The following is an 18024-nucleotide window of genomic DNA, read 5'->3' as shown; positions in this document are numbered from 1 at the left end:
GTTTTAGTCATCTCCCAGAGTTCTTTTTCTGGGTATAGCTAGTTCAGTTCATTACTGCTCCATTAGAAATGATTTGGTTGATCTTGTTGCTGAGGATGACCTGATCCATCAGAACTGGTCATCATCTAGTATTGTTGTTGAAGTATATAATGATCTCCTGGTCCTGCTCAAAAAATCATATTGTTTTAGGTGCACATGAATGAGTTGACATATCAAAAACAATTTTGACTTTGACCAACAAGCAGACATTATGATATCCATTGAATTTGGGTTTGTTTTGTTCTTACGTTTGATTTAAAGTTGAGGTAAGTTTTCTGTAGAATAAAATTGTATGTAGAGAAATTAAAATTCAGAATCATAGAATCAACATTTTCCGAAGTTTTGCTTGTTTTAAGGAAACTATAAAGTTGCTCAGAAGTCAGAGGGCATAAAGGTCAGAATAATGAATAGAGCACTAAAATTGGAGCCTAGGAGACCTGAGTTCCAGACCTGCCTCTGACTCTTTGTTAGCAAGTCATTTTATAAGTATGGGAATCCCTCCAATAGTACCTCCAGTCTACACTTGGCTTTGACATGGGTTGTATGCATATTTTCTCTCAGAAAATGCAACTATTGTATATTTGCCCTTCTTCATTTTCCCAGTCTGGCACAGAGTAATAATTAATAAAATACTTGTTGACTGGTTGACCAGAAAAGGCATTGCCCTTGAAATTCACATCTGAGATAAGCTCCTGGTTCTGTTACTTTGCAAGGGAACCTCACATAAGTTTTTCAAACCTAATTTTCCTCCTCCATAAACATGAGAGTTGGACTAGAAAACCTAATATCCCTTCCAGCTCCAAAGTCTGTGGCCTTTAGTTGCCTCAAACCACAATCACTCTGGAGTTTCTCTGCTAATCATTAATCCAGGAGGGTCTTGGCCATCCCCTGTGAAGCCACTCAGGCAGGAATATTGGTGAGTAATCCCAGCCATTTGATAACCACTCACTGTGCAAGGGATTTTGAGAATCCTTTTTACTTTTGTAAAAGTCTCATTTTTAAACACTTTAAAACTCTTGTTCTGAATGATTTAGGACTTCTTTATTTTAGCTATTAAATTTATTCCAGTGACCATGAGGCAGGTATTGTAGAATGCTTCAAGAAAAGACATCAAAGAAGCAAGGTCATCATTCTAGGGCATGGCTAATTGTCTTGACTTTTTTCTTGCACTTGGATTCTGGGAAAGAGAGTGAGACTGATGACTTTGTGTTCACTTGCAAAGTAATTCTGCCTCTCTTAAATCTAGTTTACTCACCAAGCAAGACATCACTCTGTGATGATACTGTTTCTCTCCAAAAATGAAGGATGAAAAACAAATAGCATTGGTGGAAAACCTCTATTCTTTATCCTGTCTGGGGTGTCATTATTTTATTTTATTTTTCCAAATACATGCAAAGTTAGTTTTCAACATTCACCCTTACAAAACCTCATGTTCCAAATTTTTCTCCCCCTTCCCCATCCCCAAGTTAGCAACATAGGCTAAACATGTGCAATTCTTCCAAACATTGTTCCATATTCATCATGCTGCACAAGAAAAATCAAATCAGAAGGGGAAAAAAGCATGAGACAAAAAAACAAGCCTGGACTGGATCACCTCAGAAATCCATCAGTCAATTAATAAATATTTATCAAGCACCTATTATGTTCCAGACACTGTGTTAAACACTAAGGATATAAAGAAAGGTAAAAGAAAATTCCTGTCTTCAATGAGCTCATAGTCCAATGGGGCCAAGCTAAGGACAAGTAAACTATAGACAAGATAAAGTGGAATAATCAGCAGAAGGAAAGCAGTGTGATTAAGGGGACTAGGAAAGGCTTTCGGTACTCCAGACAGCAGCATTCAACTGACACTCGAAAAGAAGCCAGGAGGTGGAGAAATCTATGATTCCATGATTGCATCTCTCCTCTGTTGTTGTGCTCCTGAAAATGTTCAGCTAGTCGAAGCATGTCAGTGACACATTTCCACTTTGAAGGAGGACTTACTTCCTGTTCTTGTGAGTAATTGCTGATGTTGTCGGAGAAATATGTTCAGTGGGATGGAAAGCACAAAGTAATGCTTATGGTTGGAGCCTGTCTTGGGTGATGGATCACCTTTCATAAATCCTTCCTTTGGTGTTCTCTTATCACTTCCTCTGGACTCAATTTAGAAAAGGGGCCAAGTGAGAGAGAAACTAGGATGACTCAGTGGGTAGAAAGTGAAGTATGATCTGTTTCTGCCTTAGGATCAATTCTCTGATCTGTTCCTCTAGTCCTGTAATTTTCATTACTGGAGGGAATTCCCTTTAAGGAAACTCCCCCTACTAATGCTGATCTTTATTGTTGTTGCTGCTGTGGGTTTTTTTTTTCAATTATATTTAACTCTTCATGACCCCATTTGGGGTTTTCTTGGCAAAGATCCTAGAGTGGTTTGCCATTTCCTTCTCCAGCTCATTAGACAGATGAGGAAACTGAGGCAAACTGGGTTAGGTGACTTGGCCTGGATCATGCAGTTAGTAAGTGACTGAGACTGGATTTGAACTCAGGAAAAGAAGTTTTCCTGACTTCAGGCCCTGTGCTCTATTCATTGTACCATCTGACTGCCCAATGGTGTTCTACTTTCTGGAAATATTAGAATTTTTTTTTAGGAAGTTGAAGAATATGTCAGCCTTCTATATGGGATCTTTCTGAGACTGGCATTCTTTTCCTCTCTGCCACATTCTTTCCCTTCCATAGCCTTGATATAATAGGTACTTAATAAATGTTTATGTTCTTATGAAAGGAAGAAAGGAAAGGAGGGAGGGAGGAAGGAAAGAAGGGAGGAAGGAAGGAAGGAAGGAAGGAAGGAAGGAAGGAAGGAAGGAAGGAAGGAAGGAAGGAAGGAAGGAAAGAAAGAAAGAAGAGATGGAGAAAGGAAGAAAGGAAGAGGAAGAGAGGGAGGAAGGAAGGAAGAAAGGAAGGAAGGAAGGGAAGGAGGAAGGAAGGAAGGAAGGAAGGAAGGAAGGAAGGAAGGAAGGAAGGAAGGAAGGAAGTTGGGAAACTTGGATTATTCTAGCTTGGCTATCCCACTAACTAAATATATAATTTAGAGCAAGTCATAATTTCCCTAGATCTCAGTTCTCTCATCTGTAAACTAAGAGCTTTGGACTAAATGATCTCTTTGGGATCTATTTGATTTTGGACAAAGTCTGGACTAGCTTCTAGAACCCACCAGATGTAATCCAATCTGGTTTACCCATCATCCTAGCCCATTGCATGACACTTTGGAAGTTGAAGTCCATCTATACTCAATAAATTACTTCATCCTTAGACTTTTAGCCATTGTCTACTACATTTCTATACCAGAATCTGTTTGGCCATTCATTCCTTAAGTTCATGTGTTGGCAGCACATGGAACACCACTGAGAACAGAAGGACCTTTTCCTATTCCCAAGAACCACCTTGGGATCAAAGCCTGGTATTGGGCAGTCAAAGGGCATGAAAAATTTGAATAACTTTTCTTTCTCTTTATTCCCAGTCATTTTGCTGATTGGTTAAATGAATTCTCAGCACCATCAACAATGATTTAGTGAGCTGTCTTCTCAAGGGCCCTCCAACAAAGATTTTTTTTTCCATTTTTAGATCCAATTTGATTATGAAGTGATCTCTCAGGGATATCTTACTGTGCATTTGTCTTTGGAACATTTTTCTTTCTAACATGATAGAATCACCCTTCCTTTTCTTTCCCTCCCCTCCTGAGGCAAGTCCACATACTTCCTCACAGTGAAGGATAAGACTTTAAATAAAACATGTTTGAAGAACCTTTGCAGTAACAATTATTTAATAGATCGCTGTTGTTTTGTATCTTTAAATAAGGCTCCTGGGCTATCTAACTTACTCAAATAAAAATAGGCTTCTCTTTTCCTTTCCTTTACCCGTCTATTTCCTTCTCTAGAAAATAGAGCCAAAGTGGGGTTAACCATAATATAGAAATGCCAGATGGAGGAGCCATTTCTAGACCTTCTTGGTCCACGCCCTCTTTTCAGAATTCCTTGAGCACATTCAAGATAAAAGAGAATCACAATGCTTTTTCTAACATCACTCAGCTTAGACCAGGGGAATGTGAAAATAATGGTATATCCAATAGAAGGTAAACTTTTTGAGAGCGGTTTTTTTTTTAATTTTGCTTTTTTCCCCCAGAATTTAGCATAGTGCCTTCCCTGAATATTGAAGATGATCAATCAACAAATACTTGTTGAATGAATATTTGGACAGAGGTTCCATGAATGGTAGTGACTATTTTTGCCTTTCCTTTTATGCTCAATGCTTAGCACATAGTAAAGATTGAATAAATGTTTTTTGATTGATTAATTGCGGAGAATAGAGGGAAAAAATGGAGAAATATGGTTCAGATGCTCATATATTAGGGTAGAAATGGGGTTGGCTGAATGAATAGAACCAGTCCTCTAAAAAGTCATCATTTTTTCCTTTAAAAAAATTTAACAGTTTAATTAACATTTTCAAAATTAATCTATCCTTCTTATTAAACATTAAACAAATTTTAAAAAATGATAAGGTCCTTCATGCATAGTCCAAGCAAGACAACATTAACCATCTCTAAAACTGGCATGTGTTTCTGTACATTTTCAATTCATCATTTATAATAGGAAATGAGTTTCATGTTCATTGCTTTTTGGATAGTTTTGACTCATGGTTTATAATTAATTGCATTGATCAGAGTTCTAGTGTCCCAAAGAATCAGAATCACTGTTAGCTTAGAAGGAGGTTTATAGTATAGTATCCCAGAGATCTCTCCTTGGCCATATCCTGTTCAATATCAGTGATTTAGATGAAGGTATAAGTGATATGTTTATCCAATTTCTTAATAATTTGAAACAGAAAAGAACATTAATATAGATGACAGTGTTGGGATCTTTACTCTCCTCCCCCTCAAAAAAAAGGTCTTGGCAGGCTAAAAATTGGGCAGAATGTAATACAATGGATCTTAATTAACGGAAATAGAAAGAGATATATTCATTCAGTTAATATAAGGAAAAACTTTGTAGCAATCAGGACTCGGCAAAAGAATAGACTGTCTTGGGAGAAGATACCAGAGTCCCTCTCACTGAAGGCTTTAAATTGACTCATCAGGTATTCCATAGGAGGAATTCCTTGTCTGCATGTAAATGGGACTAAGTGAGAGTTGAAGTCACTCCAAAAGAATCTGCAGTTCTATGCAGTGACCCAGCTGCTTTTCCCAGAGACTCCTGGAATAGGATTTGAGCTGAGTTCTAAATGTACTCCTGTTATGGATGCATGTCCACCTAAGTTATTCTACTCTGGGTCAAACCAATCTACAGAATGTACCTGACTGGGCATTATCTTTGTGCCAAATGACCAAAAACTTAGCCTTAAATAGGCTTTTAAATCTTCTTACTACTTGGTCGATATACTGGACCTTGAAATAAAATTTAAAAAATATTTGCTAAGAAACCTTGGAATTATCCCTTCAATACCAACCTCTGGATTTTTTTTCCCCTCAGTGAAAAGAAAATCCAGTGTTTTAAGCGTCTCAGTCAACTTCTTTGGCTTAATTCAGACAGAAGAGCGATGCTGCTGAAGAAGAGAAAGGCACGTGGATCGCTAATTGCCATGGCAACCGGCAGGTTCTCTAGTAGGATGGTGTGTGTTTACTGCTCTTTGTAACCTAAACGAGGTGCCTTTTGAGAGGTGATAAAAATGAGTCTCTCTTGCGGACTAACGGAGCACATTTACGGTGGTGCTCTAGGGCCATGTTAGCTGTGTAAAATAGTCTGATAATTTCCCTATACCTTTTTGTCAGGTAGATTCTGGAGGAGAACATTTAATGTTCATCCAGAAGTAATTATACTCTCAATTATAGAGCTGAAAAGAAACCTTAGAGAAAGGGGGAAGGGGAGAAGAATAGAAATTTTAAAAATTGGGTTCTGTTTTAAGTCTAGAAGACTTGAGAAAGCAAGGATATGGGGGGGGGGGCTGTTCATGATTATAATAATTCCCCTGCTCTCCAACCTCACTGAATATGTGTCCTGGCAATCAGTGTCTCTATATGTCTGTCAAACTCAAGACTCTATCAATCAGTCAGACATTAAGCATTAAGTACTTATTCTATACCAAGGGCACTGGGTATACAAAGAATGGCAAAAATAAGATCTTGCCTTCAACTAGCTTCCTTTCTAAGCAAGGAGATGGTTGCTAGATATATACTAGATTTATACAGAGTAAGTAGAATGTCTCAGAGGGGAAACCCTTACCTCCTGGGACCATATTTAGACCAAGACCTCTATCTTGGAATGATAATAGTGCCAAACATTTAGAACCAGAAATAAGCATAGAAGGAATCTATTAATCCTCTCATTGTACAGATGAGGAATTAATGAGAATAATATTAGTATTTTTATAACACTTTAAGGTTTGTGAAACACTTTACAAAAATAAACTACTTTTATCCTTATGTCAACTCTGGGAGATTGGCACTACTGTTATGTTTATTTTCACAGATGGAGAAACTGAGGCACAAAGAAGTTAAGGGACTTAGCCAGAGAGAAACAACTAGGAAGTGTTGGAGGAAGCATTTGAATTAAGGTCTTCCTAGCTCACTTTCCCTACTACTCCATACTGCCTAACTTCAACCCTTGTAGCTGGGCCAGGCTTTTCACTACTCCCTAAAGCCATCTATTAATTCAGTCTTCCAATTTTTGCTTTATTGTCCAGATGAATGAACACCTTCATGAGGAGGTGGAGTGTAAATAAAGAATATAGGACATTGAGTTAAGAAGTTCTGAGTTCAAATCCTGCCTTTGAGACTAAATAGCATGTTTTTAACCTTTCAAAAGTCTTACTTTCCTCATCTATAAAATAGTTTAAGAATACTATTGGTATCTATCTTATAGAATGATTATGAGGCATCATATGTATAAATGCTTTGCAACCTAGATATTGTTGTGTAATTTTATATTATTACCTCAAGTTTTCCTCAATGAGCCTTCCCTTTAAGGCAAGAGTTTTTTTAACCCGATATCCATGATCATGATGTCCATGAATGTTGTTGTTGTTGTGCAGTATTTTGATAGTTATATTTCAGTATTAATTTCCTTTGTAATATTTGTATTTTTAATTTTATTTTAAGAATTTAAAAAAAGAAAAACATGATTCTGAAAAGGATCCATAGGCTTCTCCAGACTGACTGCTAAAGTGTTCTGAAACTCAGAAAAAGTTAAAAATTTCCTCCTTCTTCAAGAAGATCTTCTTTTTGTATCTTAAACCTCTCCACAATCTGATTGCAGCCTGTTTAGGCTTATGTCTTGCCCTTCCTACCCCCATCCCACTGCTATTATACTCTACTTTCTGGGCCAAATTAGATAAATTGCTGTTCAATATTTGACCATTATCTTGCAACCAGGCCCTTGAGTATATCCAGTTATTTGTTGAATTCAGCAGCATTCTCCCAAACTACTACCACCCCCATCTTGAGGAAAACTATTCTGCACTCCAGACTACCAGAAGAAAAGAACTCCTTATCTGGCCCTAAAACTACTTCCTTTATGGCCTGAAGATCTTAACTTCTGCCATTTCAGAAGCTGCTTGCCTCTTGCCTCATTCACCCAGTCTCCTGTTCCAGCTAGTCCAGCCAGTGCTGTAAGCAAGATCTTCCAGATGTATTAGCTCTTGATAACAGTCATCTTTCAGTGGATACCATATCTATTTCCTTAAGTGGAAGCCTGCATCTCTCACTTCCTCCTAGGCCTGTGCATCTACATCTTTATTCTATATGTGCCTGCTAGTAGTTTTTTCTCTAATTACAAAGGGAAGGGAAAGGAAGGGCAAGGAAGGAAAATCCTGCCGTTCAAATTGTCCCAGAGACCTCTAAGAAAAAGAAATAAAAATGTGGGATTCTCAGACTTAACTCTGCATGGACTCAACGAGTAAAGCTTAAAGCAGGGACTAGAGAGAAGTTACAGGAAGACAAATTTCAGACCAATTTATTAACAATAAGGGATGCCCCAAAGGAGAGAAAGAAATGAATTTGGATTAGGAAAATTAATTGAGAAAAACAGATTTTGTTCTTGTTTTATTCAGATCTAAAAATCTTGTCCTATTTTTTCTATTTTCTTTATAGATTTTTTAAAAATTGCACTTTCAATTGGTCCTTTGAAATGTTCTTAAATTCTCTTCCTTCTAGTGTCAATTTCCGTTCTTTGCTCCCTCTTTCCTTCCCTTTTCCCTTCTTCCTTTGTCCCTTTCTCCTTTCTTTCCTTTTTTCTTCCTTCCTTCCTTTTCTTTTTCTTTCTTTTTCCTTTTTCCCTTCTCTCTTCTCCCTCCTTCCTTCCCTCCCTCCTTCCCTCCCTCTTTCCCTTCCTTCCTTCCTTCCTCAAACACTGTGCTTAAACTGTAGTCAGTTATAACACAATAATTTGATGCCTACAGTGACACTAAGCATTGCTGAAACAGACACACAAAGGAAATAGGTCCTGTCCTCTAAGAATTTTGATTCTGCTATGTTTAAATAGAATCAGCAAGTATTTATTAAGCACCTGATTTGTGCCAGGTCCTATGCTAAGTGCTGGGGATGCAAAGAAAGGCACACACAATCTCTGACTCCAAGTTCACATTCTAATTTTATACATATAATTAAATTTAGAACATACACTAAGCCTCCTTAGGGAAATGACTTCCTTTTTTTAAATGACTCTTGATCTGAACATTGAAGAAAGCTAGAAATCTGAAGGAGGGAGAGTACATTTAGACAACTATTGTGAAGACATAAAACCTGTTTTAGAAGGCTGCTGGAGAGGGAATTCTTCGTTTGATTACTGGATGTTTGCATTAGTTGGAGAGTTTTAGATTCTATACCTATTAGCAGATGCTTATTTTTAGACATTACTCTGGCCATCTAGCTGCGTAAGCCTATTTTTCAGAGAAAGCCAGAAATCTTTTTTGTTAGAGTTGAAATGGGGCCCATGACTTTTGATTCAGGAAAAAAAAACAAAAAACAAACAAACAAACAAACAAAAAAAACACTGGGATTAGATTCAACCTGAGAACACGTTGGCCAGTTCCAGTTGATCCTAAGGAACATCTGCATTAGTAGAAGAAAATAACTTATCCAGAATTTCCTACATTGATAAATTCACAGGTCCTGACCCACATTGCATGAAAAAAAAAATTATAGTAGCTGACATTTCGATAGCACAGTTTATAATAATTAGGTCATTGATAGCTACCCTACCTGACATTTTATATTTAGTTATATTATAACTCTAGTTGCCAGCCTTGAAATTTAAGGGACAGAGTCATCATGTACCCATAAACTGATCTCTTTCCTATTCCTGGGGATTTCTCTGAGCACACTTCTGTGGCTCAATGTAATTAATATAAGGTTATCTGTGAAATATGAACACTTCCAAACTGTAGCTAAGAAAATTAATTCAGCAAATCTTTGTTATTTTTAAAAAATATTATATCTTTTTATTTTCAAAACATATGTATAATTTTCAACATTCATTCTTGAAAAACCTTGTGTTCCAATTTTTTCCCTCCCTTCCCTTCCCTCCTCCCCTAGATGGCAAGTAATCCAATATATGTTAAACATGTGCAGTTCTTCTATACATATTTCCACAGCTATCATGCTGCACAAGAGAAATCAGATCAAAAAGGAAAAAAATGAGAAAGAAAACAAATTAGAAAGAAAAAACAACAAAAAAAGTGAAAATCTTATGTTGTGATCCACACTCAGTTCCATAGTCCTCTCTCTAGAGCACATCTTTATTATTAAGAAAAATTTACTGTGTGGTAAGGGAGAAACCTTAGATAAGGCCATGGCCCCCAGCCCTCATGCAGTTTTTGTAGTCCCAAGTATAGGACATACATAATAGAATGCTATATAACACCTCAGGAGGATGGGATAGTTCACTTATGCCAGATGGGATAAAGAATGGTGTCATGGCAGAGATGGCATCTGAACTGAATTTTTTATCGGAGGTTAAGAGCAACTGGAAGGATTGAGAAAGGGAGCATGGATGTGTGCCTTTGACTAATTTTGCTGGCATAGAGGGCATGGAATGGTAGGCTTCTACCAGATTCCAGGTAAACTTTAATTCATAGGATCATAGATTAAAAACTGGAAGGGACCTTGGAGAAAGTTTAGTGAATCCAGACCCCTTATTTTTATAAAGGGGGAAAAAAAACATTATCAGCAAATCAGGAAAATCTGAGTTCAAATTTGGTCTCAGTCACTTACTAACTGTATGACTTTGGGTTTGTCTACCTCAGTTTCCTCAACTGTAAAATGGAATAATAATAATAATAGTTCTTATTTCCAGGCTTGTTATGAGAATCAAATGAGATAAGATTTGAGAAGTGCTTAGCACTTCAGGTATATAGTAGGTATTATGTAAATGTTCTGATGTAGATGGTGACAAATCTGAGACATAAAGTTATTGAGTATCTTGCTTCAGCATCTCATAGCAGGTTTTGAAATTCTTTCTTACTTTAGGTCCAACTCTCTATACCAGCTGCTTCTCACTTCCAAGATATTTTGACTTTTGCTTAGAAAGCCACAGGGGGAAGTCTAGGCAGATCTCCTCTTAAAAATTGACCAGTGGTCACTAATTATCTACTAGGTATCAAGCACTCAATTAGATTCTGTTGTTACAAAGACCCCAAAACAAACAAACAAACAAATAAAAGGTTCTTGCCCTCAAGGAGCTTATACTCTATTGGGAGAGCCCAAGTGTTTTTTGAGAGGACCACTATCTCCAGAAGGCATGTCAGGATGTGCAAGTGAATTTGATTTAAATGGGAAGGAGAGAGATGTGTGCAAAGTCACCAGCCTCACTTTTTCCTCCAGAGCCATTTGGGTTCTATGGGAAGATAGAGATCAAGACTAGAGATACAACATAAATACAAAATATAAGTCATCCATCATAGTATGAAAGGTGATCTGGGAAGGAATCAAGTAAAAGTGAAAAAACAAACTCTTTCTCAACAAATATTCATCATCACAAAATTATTGTCATAGTTCACATGAGTGATAACTATCCCCTGCCCTAGGTAGGATAGCAGCAATGTGAAACTAGAGAAGATGGAAATCTTTTTAAATTTCTAGGCTTACAACATAAGACAGTTCCTATGACGCTATCAGATAAGTGCTAAGACAAATCACCTAAACTCTCTGTGTATCACTTCTTTATAAAATCAAGGGATTAGACTTGAGGTTCTAATCTATGACTCCACCATTGGCCATCTATGCATCTCCTTATTTAATGCCTCACTTGAGGTTAGTGTAGAATGGAAATTGAATATTCTATAGGGGGACAGAGTTATTCTTATTGTCATATCTGTAGATTTATAATAGTTTGTGCCAATTTAGAGTTATTACAAATATTTTTATGTGTACCAATTCATTGAATGTATACAACAGTGCTGTAGGGTGGATAGTATATATTTTCTTCTTAAAATTCCTTAATTAAAAGGGATGAGGTTTCTTTCAGGTCTTAAGTTGCACGATCAAATAATTTTTTTTTTATGGATGAAGAAACTAAAAAGTAAGCTGTTACTCATTTAGCGTCCTCCCTGTCTTTTCCCACTCCCAGTTGCCAGATTCAAAGTACCTCATTAAGCAATGATTCCATATAGTTATGTCCCAACAATGGATCCCACAAAGTGACTAAACATAGATCCATACAGTTCAATTATAATTATATAAAATATGGTCATTGCTTCCTGCCTAATGGAAATATGCCATGTGTATTCAAATAAAGCAGCTGTGTCAAAGGATTCCTTATTTGCACTAATTAGTACTTGGCTTTGCTTATTTCTACTAATGCTATGTGTGTCACACATATGTATTCTATTTATGTATATATACATATATACACATTTCTATGTATATATACACACATATATATGGGTTGTCACAGAAAATCTTAGTGATCTTTTTAGTTTTAATAGCTAAAACAGATGTACCAAAAAGTATGCATAAAACATTAAAACTTCGGAGACAACCAGTGTAGGTACTGGTGTGAGTATAAATTCAATGTAAATTTGGGAAGAGAGGCCACTGGAATTTAGGGTATCCAAGAAAGGTTTGGAATTCTTACCAACCAAAGAATTCTTACGTTTTTGTTATTGTTGCTGTTGTTGCTTCATAGACCTTTTGTTGCTTCATAGAATTTTGTACTAATAGCTTGTGGACCCCTTCTCAAAATTTTTTTTCTATTATTTTTTTACATCTCTTGCTTATTTTTCTGTAGCTCTTCCCCATCCTCTTTCTCAAAGAACTATCCATATAACAAAGAATATTTTTTAAAGGAAAAAGTAATCTGGAGATTTTTAAATTAATAACTATAGAAACTAAATTTCAGCAGAATCATGTTTTTAAGATAATTTTTGATATCTTTTATTTTTATCCTCTTAATTTTTTTCTCTGTATCTCTTCCTCTCTTCTAAACAGTCATTTCATGCCAATTTTTTAAAGGAAAAAAATAGGCAGTCTAGAGAAATCTATGGATCTGTTTTCAAAATTAATTTTGAAAAATTCATAATGGTAGAAAATGTTAAAGTTCATCAGTCATGTTTTTTAAAATGAATTTTATTGATTTCTATTGTTTTTATCTTCCCCAATTTTCTCTATTTTCCCTTTCCTCCCTCCAAAAAGAGTCATCCTGTATTTTAAAGAATATTGTTTAAAATAAATAAAGTTTTAAAAAATAATCTGGAGAAATCTATAGATTCCTTTCTCAACTTTTTTCTTAAAATCATAACTAAGGGGAATTTTACATTTCAACAGTCTTTTTTTTTTAAAAATAATTTTTTATTGATTTCTATTGTTTATGTCTTTTCTAATTTTTCCCCATATCTCTGCCTTTCTCCAATCCAAAAGAACCATTCCATATATCAAACTATATTATTTAAAATACTATAAAAATAAAGTAAAAGAAAAGAAAAAAATATAAAAAGCAGTCTGGAGAAATCTGTGGACTTTTCTCAGAGTAAGTTTTTTTTTGTTTATTACATTCATAATTGAAGGAAATGTTAAATTTCAGGCAGAGATTATTATGGAAAATAAAGATGTTATTTTATTTTCCCCGTGCAAATTTGCATCCTTCCTGAAATATAAGAACCTTATCTTCAGAGAACTGATCTTGAAGATAAATTTTGAGAGACTGAGGAAAGGAAAGTAGGCATTTCTGCTGATCCTCTAAGTGAGGATTTTTGACAGATTTGCCCAAAAGCCAAAGTGGATGGAAGGGCTGAGTTTGTGACACTTTCTGGCCAGGAAAATGCCAGCCAACCCTATCTGTGCATCCTTTTTTGATGGCAGAAGGAGATTCCCGAGCATCTTCTAGAGGGAGCACAATATGTCTGGTCCAGGGAACACCATGAGTAGGTAAGGAGTTTTAAGTTAGCTTAAGGAGGCTTGGGATGGAATGGATTGTGAACCTTGGGGGTCTATGCTGTTGTTCAGACTAGTGCAGCTCCTGGGATGACAAGATGGGATGAGGGCAGAGAAAGCACATTTCTTTGGGAACCAGAATGTCCTAAAATGCCTGATGAAATTCACAGTGAAATTGATTCCGCTTTATCAAGCCCTTCAAACTCTTCCTTTTGTACATAGAAATGTGGAGATCCATAATAGTCAGATAAGGTACAGCCTTATGGATCAAGCTACCTTTTTTCCTTTTAATTTTTGTCAGTACAATTTGTCAGTACAAATACAATTTAGGAGATTAGAAGACCAGAAATTTAGAACTGGAAGGGACATTCAAGATCATATCATAAATTTTTAAAAATTGGAAAAAATTCTCTTATTGGAAGTCTTCAAGAAGAAGGTAGATCAATAGTTGTTTTGTGTGTTATTGTGAGATTTCTATTGGTGTATGGGTTGGATTAGGGAGTTTCTGGGGTCTGATCTCACTCTGAAACTAGAGGCAAATGCTTAGGGGCAAATTGACTTTCAGGAGAGAATGACTTAATTGTTGTAAAAAGTTCTCTGAATCTATACTGAGTACCTTGTCCTTTAAAAATTCTTTTCTTAAAAAATTCTAATACTTTTCAATAAGTAAATAATTTTCCTCCAAAGACTATAGAATCAAAAAAATAAAAATAAGAGGATTGTCTATGAGGCTGCAAATTTCTATTATATACAATCTTAAATTCTTTCCTTACATTTTTACCACACTTGGTGGTGGTGGTGGTTTTGTTTTTGTTTTTTCTTAGTCCAAATATTACTGAAATAATTTATTTAAGTATGAAATCATAGAATCATAATTAACTGCAATGGTCACCAAGTCCAACCATGGATGGAATCCTAACCATAACATATAATAATAGTCATTCAATCTCTGCCTTTTTTATCATCAGTATATACTAAAATAAATAAAAACATACAATATTTAGATAACTTATATTAAGGTTTGATCCATGTAGTGACCCTTTGAAATCAGTATAGGTGTCATTACCACTTTATAGATGAGAACACTAAAATTTGCCCATGATAACCCACATAATAATTGTGAGAGAAGAGTTTAAACCTGATCTTCTGCCTTCAGGTCGAAAGCTTTATCCATTTAACCATAATGTTGCCCACTACCCAAGTTTTGTTCACATTTTTTCTCTATTGACAATTTCTTTAAGTATGTGACAAGTTTGGATCAATTTAATTATCATTTTAGTTCTCTTGGTATTTCCCTTCATGTTTGTACTAGTATACAGACAGAAAATGAACACCAAAGGAATGGATCAATAAGTCTTAAAAATTGTTTCCTTTCCTCCTTAGAGGATTAAGACCAGATCTAATTAGATTAAGTTTAATTAGTACAAATGTAAAGTCTTCTCCTTAGGTGTAAAAAGAAACTGAGCTTCATTATTACAAAGTGAAGGAGGGAATGGTGGAACTGGACAGCAACTTTACTGAAAAAGATCTGGGAGGATTCATGGATTACAAGCCCAGCATGAATCAATAGGGTGATGTTGCCAAGGGAAGGTCAAAGCAGACTCAAACTGGGTGAGGTATGGTGTCCAGATTGAGGGAGTTGACCATCCTGCTATACTTTGCCCTGCTCAGACCATATAAGGAATCTTGTGTTGAAATCTGGCTTTTGTTTTTTAACAAAGTTATTGATAAAAGTTGGAGTATCCAGGGTGATGGATGATATTGAGGTTATATGAAAACTGATTCAAAGAACCAGGGAGGTTTGATCCAGAGAAGGGAAACCTTAACAGGGGTGTGTGTGTGTGTGTGTGTGTGTATGTGTGTGTGTGTGTATGTGTGTGTGTGTGTGTGTGTGTGTGTGTGTGTGTGTGTGTGTGTTTGAAGAACTATTAAGGGAAAGGGGACTGGATCTGATTTACTTGCCCCTAAAGAACAGAAGGGAGCATTTTTAGGTGAAATTTGCAAAGATTATAAAGGAAAGCACTTTGTAGGATTTTAAAGCTTTAACACAAAGGGGCTTCAGGGTCCAGCCTGTACACTCTGTTGGGACCCAAAGTATGAGCCCAAAAATATATATAATCAATTAGTAGAGAGGAGTTCAAACTCGCCCTTCTTGGAACAACCAGAGGGAGCCAACACAAATGTGTTTACCCATCACCAATTATCTATCCCTCATCCACCCACTGCTTTGAAGCTCCCAAATGCCCACCTTCTGCCTTGCCACTGATCCCATGGGGTAGTTACAACCTACCCATATATTGAGACACAGATGCTGTCCCCTGTCCCATGCCCCCAAATTACCTTTAACTGACAGGTACCTCTCAAAAGATAAATTCTGTGTTCTGGGACAGTGACTTGTTTATGTAGATCAGATTGAGTCACACAGTTTTAGGCTTGTATCTCAAGGCCTGGAAGGGATGTTAGGGACCATGGACTCCAACGTCTTGTTTTATAGATAAAACAAATTCATAAACATTAAATAACTTGTGATGTGACCCTGAGGAAACTGGGTCACATTCATTAAAGCCAGGTGGAAGAATGCTTGAAAATGTTCCCCTAGCCCTCTTTAATCTGACATGACATAATTTATAAATAAATATACATATTTTAGGGCTTCATGCTCAGTTTTTTTTTTTTTAAACCATTAGAGGTACATGATCACAAAAGTTGGTCTAACTCAAACACCTCATTTTACAGATAGGGAAACTGAGGCAAAAAGAAGTCAAATTATTTGTCCAAGTCAGAGGCATGATTTGAACAATTTATCTGAACTCCAGTGTCAGTATTATATCAAGCTGTTCCCTTTTCTAAAAAAAATAGATCACCAGATCATAGGTTTAGAAGTAGAAAGATTCTCTAGCTCTATTCCCATTTTACAGATAAGGAAACTGAGGACCTGGGGGATAAAGATTTACCCAGTGTCACTGGGCTTGTGGGCCACATAGCATGGATATGACTTCAATGCAGAGGCTCTCACTGAAGAGCCAGCAACCTTTCCTTCAGAACTGTCCAAAAATGGAATGATCCACCTTGTGGGGAGAGGTGGGTGATGAATTCGCTGTCCCTGGGAGATCTTTCAATAATGGCTCTGTGATTTCTCACCAGGGACCTGCTAGAGGAGACTCATGTCCAAATACAGCTTGACCCAGACAGCCTTAAAGTCTTATTTAGCTCAAGAGACTCTCATTGCTGCTCTCAGGAAGGTGCTTTTATCAACCATGAAAGGTAGTGTTGCTTTTATCTGCAGGAGGCAGGCTTGGTGATTCAGGAACCATCAATTATCTAGGAAATGGGAGTGGGGAAGAGCAGGGTGCAGATTGCAGCCCTCCTAAGTGAGGAGAGAACAGTTTGGCGACAAGAGCCACTAGTCTGATCCCTCGTGGAAACTGTCCTGCTGCCTTTGCTGTAGGATGCTGAGATTCTACGAAGGCTAAAATTTGGAGTCATACGGTAAGTGGCTTTCTCTGCCAGTGATTTTCTGAAAGGCTAATATGATATTTGTCAGATTACAAAGGGTATCCATATGGTAGAGAGAAACCTTCCTTTATTGTCAAGCAAAATAAGCTCTTGGCCAATTTGAAATACTGGCTGAAATGAATTTTGCATATTGGTGACTGACTGATAACCTACCCGTGTTTGCTAAAGAGCTCCTCAGATTTTGAGTAGCCTGCTCGGAAAGATTTCAGCTACCTTGTGGAAGAGTGCCTGAAAATATTCTCTCAGCCCCCTCTCTCAGCGTTTAAAATATTAATCTTTTTTTTTTTAAATCTCACCCTGAAAAGATTTGTTTTTGAAACCTTTACTTTGGGCTCCAAGGAAAGATTTCAACATCTATCTAGTTATTATTTAGTAACTTTTTGTGACCTATTTGGGGTTTTCTTAACAGAGATACTGGAGTGGTTTACCATTTCCTTCTCCAGCTCATTTGATAGATGAGCAAATTAAAGCAAACAAGATTAAGTTATTTGCCCAATAAATGTTTGAGACCAGATTTGAAACATCTAAGGATAGATGGACAGCTCGATAGTTCAATGAGATTAGAGTGGAGAAATAAATGAGTTCAAATCTGGCCTCAGACAGTAGTTGTGTGACTTGCTTGCCTCGCTTTCCCTATCTGTAAAATGAGCTGGAGAAGGAAGTAGCAAACCACTCCTGTGTCAGTGCTAATAAGAAAATCCTAAATAGAATTGTGAAGAGTTGGACACAACTTAACAACAAGAAGTATAGATAGGTGCACTTACTAGGTACCAAATATTGTAAGGGTTTAGGAAGAAGGGGGGTCTTCTGTTAATTTTCAGTGTCTGTGTTCTGTTTCTTGCTGAATTATTTTTTTAAAATGCCTTCAAGGAGAAGGGATGGAGAAAAACTAATGTTTTCAGAGGAAGCAGAGGAAGAAACAGGTGATGAAATCTGCTTTCCTTCTACATAGAAGTGGAGAATTATGGATATTGAATGTTGTATTCATAGCCAGATGCTTAGTTGTTTTTACAATGATTGGGTGCTTGTTGTTATAATATTACAAGGGAGGGAACCTAAGGAAGTGGCAGGACACTCAA

At 36.6% G+C, this 18024-nt stretch overlaps 1 protein-coding gene across 3 annotated transcripts in view; it reads left to right on the top strand.

Annotated features, from left to right (window-relative positions):
- Window positions 1-18024, top strand: part of TMCC3 (transmembrane and coiled-coil domain family 3) — a 130109-nt gene that overhangs the window by 44188 nt on the left and 67897 nt on the right. For 2 of the 3 annotated variants that reach the window (XM_031938903.1, XM_031938902.1), the window contains exon 2: window positions 5538-5676. The exons of the other annotated variant lie outside the window; for it this stretch is intronic. In XM_031938903.1, the coding sequence (XP_031794763.1) occupies window positions 5538-5676 (139 nt within the window). The remainder of the gene's footprint in view (window positions 1-5537; window positions 5677-18024) is intronic. 3 annotated transcript variants of the gene reach the window in all.

This window comes from Sarcophilus harrisii, chromosome 5, assembly GCF_902635505.1.
Source record: "Sarcophilus harrisii chromosome 5, mSarHar1.11, whole genome shotgun sequence".
Classification (NCBI taxonomy): domain Eukaryota; kingdom Metazoa; phylum Chordata; class Mammalia; order Dasyuromorphia; family Dasyuridae; genus Sarcophilus; species Sarcophilus harrisii.
The sequence above is the reverse complement of the archived record's forward strand: the minus strand, read 5'-3'. Positions and strand labels throughout refer to the sequence as shown.